This window comes from Salmo salar, chromosome 24 (assembly GCF_965601325.2).
Source record: "Salmo salar chromosome 24, fSalSal1, whole genome shotgun sequence".
Lineage (NCBI taxonomy): Eukaryota > Metazoa > Chordata > Actinopteri > Salmoniformes > Salmonidae > Salmo > Salmo salar.
Genome location: NC_138314.1, coordinates 28,689,004 through 28,698,731, shown reverse-complemented (window position 1 = coordinate 28,698,731; position 9,728 = coordinate 28,689,004). Strand labels below are relative to the sequence as shown.

Genomic DNA, 9,728 nt, shown 5'->3' with positions numbered 1-9,728 from the left:
CATACTGTACACACACGCACGCACGCACACACACACACAGACACACACACGCACCCACAGTCTTGTACAGATAACCTTGTGGGGACACACAATTCAGTCCCATTCAAAATCCTATTTTCCCTAACCCCTAACCCTAAACCTAACCCTAGCCCGTACTCTTACCCTTACCCTTACCCTTACCCTAACCCTAACCTTAACCTTACCCCAAAAACCTAACCTTAACCCAAACCCTAAACCTTGGCTCCTAACCATAAAACTAACCCTACCTCTTAACCCTGACCCTTAACATAATTCTAAACCTAACACTAATTCTAACCTTAACCCTAAACCCCCTAGAAAAAGCATTTGACCTCGTGGGGACTAACAAAATGTCCCCAGTTGGTAAACTTTTGGTTTGTTTACTATTACTCCCAGAAGTCCCCACAAGAATAGTTAAACACGTACACACCCACACACACACACACACACACACACATCACACACACACACACACACACACACACACACACACACACACACACACACACACACTGGCAGGAAACCCCCGGCAGTAAGCTGCACTAATTGCCACAGATGGAGTATGTTTTATTCATCTCAAGGTTCTGATTAAGAACAATGAGTGAGAGTAATAAGACTGAGAAATGGAAGTGGGATTTTAGCAGCGCTCCCAGCCTCTGCCCCCTCGGCTTTGCCTGAGGACAGATAAGAGATTAGTAAAAATATCTCATTTCCCCATGAATGGTTTTTAATTAGTAGAATGTATGTGTGTGAACAGGCGAAAGACAAAGAGAGATGGAATGAATGAAAAGAAATACAGTGAGAAAGAGACAGTGAGGGACTGTGTGTGTACAGAAGAATATGTCCCAAGGCTGGTAGGATACTGAGTGTAAAGCAATGACAATGTGAAGTTTAAATACAGTAACTGCGAGCTAATTAAGGACAATTCAACATCCTTTTGAAGATGGAAACTACATTTGGGGAAACAGCGCCACAGTTTTCCCAGCGCCTTTTTATTGTTTTTGTTTTGTTGATGAAACCGAGGAGAGGAGGGATCTAGATAATTGCATGGTTAAAAAATTGCGGTGTTTGTTGTTTGCAGTAACTTCCTTGTTGTAATATCCTGAACGGATATGGCAGTTTCACCAATTAAGGATTCTAGTTTTAAAGTGAAGAGCATGCAACTTACCGCAGGATTTTGAAAGTAAACATGACTGACAGTGTTATTTCAGCTTCTCCCAAGGGCAATCATTTAGACTTCATTCCACTTCACTGGATTTCAGTGCTGTTCAATCACTGAAAGCAAATGTCTACACTGATTTCATAGTATTTATATGATCCCTCTCACACCAGGCAGCTTGATATGTTTAAAACAGTAATCTTGGTCTTAACACCAGAGGAAAGCAGCAGCAATTTGGACAAAGTTGACACACACACACACACACACACACACACACACACACACACACACACACACACACACACACACACACACACACACACACACACACACACACACACACACACACACACACACACACCCCCCCCCCCTTTTGTCAGAAATCAATATCACATATCAGCCATTTCTCATGTAGCCTATGATTAATTTATAGTTTGGATGAAGAACGGTAACTCTGTATATTATTAAATCATTATATTTGTTAGCCAGAGAGACAGGAACGAGGACGTGTAATCTTGTTTTACCTTCTGGTAGCTGTCCTTTTGTTGATGTGGACACATCACAGCTGCTCCTCAGGACCTTGATTAGGAAGGTTGGTTACAGTAGTGTTGGAGCAAACGCCTGCACATCCAGTAGCACTCCAGGGCAGGGGAGGACTGGGACAAAAATTAGGCTCTAGCATTTTATTCACACCAGCCCATGTCACTACACGCTCCGCTAACTCACGCTCCACACACACACACCCCATCCCCAAACATACACCCTACACCCTGACACAACAGTGCTGACATATAACATTTACATCTTTATGTGCACTAACTAATATCATAGGCTAATTGGAGTCAACACCTGAGGAAGTGGAACCTCAAAACACATTAACTAGATCGCTAACTCTAAATAATACTGTCACGTCCTGACCAGTATAACGGTTATTTGTTATTGTAGTTTGGCTAAGAGCAGCAACAGTGTGCAGTCCAGAGTATCCGGCAACAGTGTGCAGTCCAGAGTATCCGGCAACAGTGTCTAGTCCGGAACCGAGGGAGTCTGCCTGCGACCCGGGACCGAGGGGGTCTGCCTGCGACCCGGGACCGAGGGGTCTGCCTGCGACCCGGGACCGAGGGGGTCTGCCTGCGACCCGGGACCGAAGGAGTCTGCCTGTGACCCGGAACCGGGTGAGTCTGCCTATGACCTGGATCCAAGGGAGTCTATTAGCAACCCGGAACTAAGTAAGTCTGTTGATGATCTGGAACTAAATAAGATTAACTGTGTATCAAATGAGTCTGCCTACAGTGTGGAACGGAATAGGTCTGCCTACGATCCGGAACGATGGGAGTCTGATCAAGTCTGTCTGCATTCTGGAGGACAGTAGGCCGGAGCCAGAACCACCTCCTGTATAGGTGGGTTGGGGAGAGGGGGTGTAGCACAAGTGTTGTCGGTGACGGCAGCCACCCTCCCTTCCCTCCGTTTTAGTTTAGGGGGATTTTTTGTTGTTGTTGTGTTGTTTTTTATTTTTTATGTATGAGGTGCATCCGGGGTCTGCACCTTTAGGGGGGGGGGGGGTACTGTCACGTCCTGACCAGTATAAGGGTTATTTGTTATTGTAGTTTGGTCAGGACGTGGCAGAGGGTATTTTGTTTATGTGGTTCGGGGTGGTGTTTTATGTAGTAGGGTGTTTGATTTATTATTTCCGGGTTTTTGGGGTTATGTTCTAGGTTTGTATTTCTATGTGGTCTCTAGTCTTTTGTATTTCTTTGTCTAGTTTATTGGGGTTGGACTCTCAATTGGAGGCAGGTGTTTTCTAGTTGCCTCTGATTGAGAGTCCTATATATTTGTATGTGTTTGGTTAAGTGTTTGTGGGAGATTGTTTCTTGTTTTGCCTGTGTGAGCCTGACAAGACTGTTTTGTTGTTCGTGAGTTCTTTGTTTTTGTTATTTTGGTGTTCTCTTTGTTTAAAAATAAATACAAGATGAGCATCCACATTCCTGCTGCGTTTTGGTCCTCTATTCCCGACGACAACCGTTACAAATACCCACTGCTGGTTAGGGCCGTTACGATACCAGTATCGCGATACCCGTTAGTATCGGGGAAAGGAAGCAAAACACAAAATGGATTTAACTCCTTTAGGAAAACAGCCCTAATGTTGGAAACAAACATCATTATGTTGTCACCCAGAGTCACATTTATTTATTTTCCAAGCTACAGCACAGAATATTTTACATACAACAGGTTTTTAAAGGACCAATGAGTTTTATCTGCTTCGCCATGGAAAAATATCACAATACTGGTATCGTCCCGGCCGTACTGCTGGTAGTAGCCCTCACAATGGCTGGTGTGCACTTCGCGCTGCTCCATATCTCAAAGCCATATCAAATATCTTGGTTGTAAAATAGTTGCTATTGAGAGTTGAGAAATAACTACACTTACAGCAGGCCCCAGCTAAACAGGCACAGAGGCAGGGCACACACTTTCATTACAGGAATCATGAGGATAATACACTTTACTGTAATGAAAGTGTAAAACAAATCTTAACAGGCTCATAGGCCACCGGCCATGTCACCTTTTTCAATTATTTGATCAAAATTTTTAAAAATGATGTGTGTCAATTTTTGACCAGCCCACCCAACTAAAAAATGGTCCAGCTCATCTGTCATTTGCCAAAATTGACAGATGGCCAATCTGCCCCTGGTCCAGGACATATCTACTGAAGTGGATACTACCGTGGATATATACTGTACTATGGTATTATGCACTCCACTTGACAATATAATGTCCTCAGTACCAATGATTTACATCATGTTTCTGTTATCTGACAGAAAACAGCCGGACTGGAGTCAGACAGGGACAGGACCAGTTCTAAAAACATTGTATTTCTTCTCAGTATAATTGAATTAATGTTTTTGACATCCGGCCCCTTAAGACAGACATATTCTGTGAGACAAGCAGCCACTTAAAACATCTTAAAATGTCCGGTGGAGAACAAAAGGAGCTCTGAGGGCTTCACTGGGTGACTAATATTTGATATTCTGCACTAAAACAAAACATTTGAAGCTATTTCTAGACAAGACTTGTTTAACAAAGGGCTCCATATTTCTACCCAAACGTCCCATTTGTAAAAACAATGACCACGGTCTGGAGGCCTGACCATGGAAAAGACAAGTCCCAGAGTGGTAATACATGTCTAATATTCTATCTGAGGTGCACATGGCTTCTTGGAAAAGATATTTCACCATCAGTCGTGGCGGACTTGGCTGGTTGATAACGTTCCGTGACGTGGGTGGATTCAGTTGAATAATAACAGCAAATTAGGGCAACTTCTCTGGACATTGAGTCTGCAGACTCCAAAACAGAACATCAACAAAACTCATACTTCTTTGGCATTGTATGTTTTTGTCATAGAGTGCATTCAATTGACAATTATCACCTTTAGGCTAAGAGCTGCTGCCCACAATTAGCAAAACTTTTGAGAAACTCATTAATGTAAACACAGAGCGTTTCAGTTTACTGAATTAAGCAATTCAAAGATTAACTCTTGTAGCTACTGCTTAATGTATTCACACACACACACACACACACACACACACACACACACACACACACACACACACACACACACACACACACACACACACACACACACACACACACACACACACACACACACACACAGAGAGAGAGTTGGTTTAATAATGGTTTAACATATACAAAACAGGCAATATCTGTACCAACAGAACATAGACAGTGACAACGTCTAAGTGACATATTCCACAGAACAATTGTAACATAGACACAGGAAGTCAGGAAGCAGGTGCAGTTAGTGAGTTTAATGATAACGAACATGGAATGATACAAAACAAGAGAAGTGTCTCACACAAACAATACTACTTGATGATTGACAAAACAGTGCTAGATAAATAGTAAGTAATGAAGGTAGTGATGAAGTCCAGGTGTGACTGTGCAGGTGTGCGTAATGATGGTTGCCAGGTGTGCGTAAAGATGGGTTGCCAGAACCGGTGGATAGTAGACCGGTGACGTTGAGCGCCGGAGCGGGAGGAGAGTTAACAACAATGAGCACACCCAGTTGGCCATGTGAGCTAACTACAGTAATTGTGAGTGAGCCAAGAGTCAGGATTGTGACTGGCTGCACAGCGAAGCTGCAGAGTTTCAGTCAAGCAGATCCTGTCTGCCTGAGTGATTGGGCTAGGCGCAGGAAGACATGCCAGCTGCCCCACAGACCATGCGTCCATGCACCACCGCACCTGCACACACACACACACAGAGAGGGCGTATTCCAGATTTACAGACATACTCTGTGCAGGCCTGCTCAGATTTGTAGATATTTGTAATCCCTGGTGATGTGTTTACCTTCTCAGAAATGCCATCAATATGATACAGTATAATGATCTTGTAATCTGTGCAGGCTAGACTGCACTCAATGTGCATATAGAACTGTCTGTAGGTTACTTGTAACCAGTCAAGTAGTCAATCAACTGACGTGGCCCCTTAATTTGATATCTATGTAAATAAAACAGAGATCAGTGTGACAGTGAATACATCTATTCATAAGGCATGGTATGAAGTACAATAGGATATTGATATCTAAATGGAGCAGATAAAAAGACTAGTGTAAACATTAATTTACTACATTATAATAACCCTGATGCTGTGGCATGGGGAATGGTCATCAATGTAAATCCTCTTACAATCTTGAATTACAGTACTGTAACATCAGTAATACAACCACAACAATGGGCAACTACATGTAGTGTTCTCAGAGAATACAAAAGACAGCGCATCATGTTGAGATTACATGGTATACAACGGCTCCATCTGCTGTAGGAAGCATAGTAATGCTTTTGGGGTTACAGGCTGACTACAGTAACTTGATTGGGTCCATAGTGCTGAAAAAAAAATATACTAGTATTTACATGGTGGTTACATTGACAGGTACAGTGTAATTACAGTGTAGATACACATTGTTGCATAGTACTTACAACTATAGATGTTTGGACTTTGTAGGCTATCAATAAGATTTGCAAATAAATTCTAATTGACAGTTGGGCCCAAACCGCCCATACTACGTACCAATGTGTACACACACTGTAATTAACCTGTACCTACCAATCTAATAACATTGCAAATAGATCAGCTTTTAGTGTCACAAAGTAATGTGGGACGCTTTGTTTTCCTGTTGGGTGTCTGCTCCTCTGATATGGTAGAAACACAACATCCTCATCATTCTCACCCATGTCACATCCTCATACAAGATACAAGCATTTATTGTCTACCCATTTCCAAAACAGGCTTAATCGACAATAATAACATATTATGTTTTAAAGACACACTATCATCACTTTGGTCCTACTGTGGGCTACCTTTAGCCAAAACAATCCTCCTGAGGACAAATCATGTCAGTAATATTTTTGGCACTCATTTCACTTAAGAACACTTGTTGTGACTTAACAGAAATGTCAGCATTACACATCTTTAAAGCTTGCTATTTTAATCTGATAAGAAATCTAACAGATTCACATTCTGTTGTCTATTCATAAATAAAATATGCATTTACATGTATTACAAAAATGACACCACACAATCAGGGCAGCTTTTTAAATATCATGTTAACTCATTCACTAAATGAACATTGTTATAAAATATGAACACATACTGTATACACGTCTACAGTAACTTTTATTCTAATATTCAGTGTTGTACCTTCAAGTACCGTACGATTCGGTTTACAATTCAGCTAACACTACTACGCAGCTATTCCTTTATGACTCAGCAGAAATGAAACGTGATACAGCACTAAAGAGAATCATCCATAACAACAGGCTTATTGTCCATGCTATTGTCCATGCTACAGTCCTGCAGACGCCCGTACTCAAAATCAAGAACCCCGTCATGTAGTAGACTCCGCTCGTTGGCGTTGTCAAAGCTGTTCTTGCCGTGGATTTGTTTGAGATGTTTGCGGAGCACGGGCTTGTGTGCGAACACCATGTCGCAGTAGTTACAGCGATGGGGCTTGTCTCCACTGTGTAAGTTCTGGTGGTCCAGGAGAGAGCATTTCTGAGTGAAGGTCTTGCCACATATGTTGCATTGAAAGGGCTTGATGCCAGCGTGGACCCGCATGTGCCGGTGCAGGTTACCCTTCTGGGTGAACGTCTTTCCACACAGCAGGCACATGAACAGCTTGTGCATCTTGAGGTGGTTGGCGTAGTTCTCTAGCTGGCGGAACACACGGGCACACTTTGGGCACTGGTGGTACCACTGAAGAGATTTGTCTGAGTTTCGTAGGTGCCCCCCCAGATTAGGTCTCCCTGTGGCTGAGGTGGGTAGTGGGGGGGGGCTGAGCGGGTATCCTGGCATATGTGGTATGGTCATCTCACCAGCCCGGGTGTCCACGGTTGAGTTGATTAGGGAGTGCTGGGGCTCAGGGGAGTGTAATGACGATGGGGGGCTGGTGTGGAAGCACCCTGCAATGGAGGCAGAGGAGCGTTCAGACATCTCCGACACCCGCTCACAAACGGCCTCCACCTTTACGATGGTGATGGGGCTCTCCTCGCCCTCACCCCTGTCTCGCCTCTGGGTCGGGGTCATCGGCTGAATTATCACATCATCATCTTCATCATCCTCCTCCTCCTCACGATTTATTACCTGGGCATGGGGCAACTCCTGTATTTTCTGGGTGGGAGAGGCTCTGAGAGTCTCTCCATCTCCTTCCTCCTCCTGAGGCTGCTGTTTCACTTGGCAGTGTCGTGGCTGGATGAACTTCTTGAGGGCCTGGGTGCACTGCTCCACCACGTGGCCCATCTGGAGGAAGCTGGCCACAGTTAGGTAGTTGACCAGCTCCAGCTCAGGCAGCTCCAGGGTGCCTGTGTAGCAGGACAGCAGCAGCCGCTGGCCCACCTCTGCCTCCTGGGTCATGGAGATCTGAACCTCCCTTGTGGACGAGTCCTGAAGGAAGAACTGGTCCCGGAGGAAGGGAGAACCGGCAGCCAACACCACCTTGTGACCGGGGACCTAATAATAATATTTATAAAAAATGTAATAAAATGTATAGCACAATTCATACAGAGACTGCACCTCATGGTGATGTGCCTAATAAAATAATGATAAAAAGAAGATACAAAATATATAAAAACTTGGTAAACAGAAAATGCTTATAATATAAGCAGCAGAGAATGCTTATAATAAGTGCAAAAACACAGGTGGTTGATAGATGTGTACCTCCAGGTCATTGATGCGCACGGTGACATCACAGAAGCGGGTCTGGCGGCGAAGCAGGTTCATCTTCTGCAGCATAGAGTCTCCAAAGGTTCCGAAGCGGAACTGGAGGATCACCTGGTTCTGCTGCTGGGCCATGGACATGGTGGCTTCCTGCAGCTGCCTGCAGGCCTGGTGGGAGAGAGAAAACACAGTGGCAATGCATTTTATAACAGGTATATGGAATATCATGTGGTTAAAATGCATTTTAAGACTTTTTATAAGAATATGATCCCTTTATGAGGTAGTATTATCAGAATTATCCTGATTTAATAACAGCCAGCTTGAGGCAGTTGAAAATGTCCTAGATACAGACATAATATGTCATTATAAAGGCTTATAAGACATCACAAAGGCTCAAACTACATTATAAGGGTCAAGCATGATGATATGAGAGTGCAACATTAATTTATGTTTCTGAGCAATGACTATTAGTGTAATGTGAAGTGTATCATACCCAAATAGAAAATCATGACATAATATATTAGTTCTTATTATCAAATAAATCTTTGAACAATCAATAATGCTGATATTATAAGAGATCAATATGAAAACTGAAACATATCAAGACGCAAAACAATCTCAATTGATAATATAGGATTATTATTCTTAGGCCTATTATTATGCTACGGTGCGGAGACATAGTTGACAGCAAACGCGGAGCCTAATGGTCAGAAGACAAACTGATGTTAGATAAATATTCAGAAAAAAGGATGTCACTCCATTTGTATCAAACAGAAACACAGCTAGGCGTCATTCATTGTTTTAGTGAAACGATCAAGCAAAAGCATATTATGTCTACTCGGCGTTCTTTCTCTTCATCACGGGAATCTAGATACGGCTCTAAAACAGTGGCCATATTTTACCAGTGTCCCGAATGTAAAGACAACAGCATTACTACACTTCAGCGCTAGAGAAAACATTCACCTATCGTCTATTGTCAATAGGAAAATCACGCCTCGAAAACTCGGTAAAATCACTTTACATTAATCTACTTTTCAATCTAGAATCGTCTTGAAAAGATTGCAGTTTGCCTACAGTGCGGAAGTGCTAGCAAGGAGGTTCGTCACTAGATCCTACAGCCATAAAGTCATAAACCCCGCCTATTTCTACCGTTTATTATCCTAAATTAGTTTTTAAAGCTAACCCTAACCTTAACCACACTGCTAACCTTATGCCAAATCCTAACCTTAAATTACGACCAAGAAGCACATATTTATTTTTATACATTTTTACGATAATAGCCAAATTTCCCTTTGTGGCTGTGGTAACTAGTGGAAACCAGTGA

General features: G+C 42.9%; 1 protein-coding gene across 3 annotated transcripts; it reads right to left on the bottom strand.

Annotated features, from left to right (window-relative positions):
• Positions 1-4,978: 4,978 nt before the first annotated feature.
• On the bottom strand, positions 4,979-9,527 carry zbtb26 (zinc finger and BTB domain containing 26). Of its 3 annotated transcripts, none has more exons than XM_014171572.3 (3): positions 9,368-9,526; positions 8,405-8,572; positions 4,979-8,197 (listed from the first exon to the last, which is right to left on the bottom strand). In XM_014171572.3, exons 2-3 carry the CDS (start codon positions 8,543-8,545, stop codon positions 6,983-6,985), a joined length of 1,356 nt encoding a protein of 451 aa, XP_014027047.1. In that variant the 5' UTR covers positions 8,546-8,572; positions 9,368-9,526; the 3' UTR covers positions 4,979-6,982. The 3 variants fall into 3 exon arrangements, with proteins under 3 accessions (XP_014027047.1, XP_014027048.1, XP_014027046.1); XM_014171573.3 differs by having other exon boundaries at positions 9,479-9,504; XM_014171571.3 differs by having other exon boundaries at positions 8,405-9,527.
• Between the last annotated feature and the right edge of the window lie 201 nt (positions 9,528-9,728).

Bases quoted from the DNA above. Each gene is read 5' to 3' on its own strand.
- zbtb26 (XM_014171571.3), bottom strand. From the start codon at position 8,647: ATGCATTTTAACCACATGATATTCCATATACCTGTTATAAAATGCATT. The intron at 8,198-8,404 runs GTACACATCTAT...TATTATTATTAG, and splicing joins TGCGCATCAATGACCTGGAG to GTCCCCGGTCACAAGGTGGT.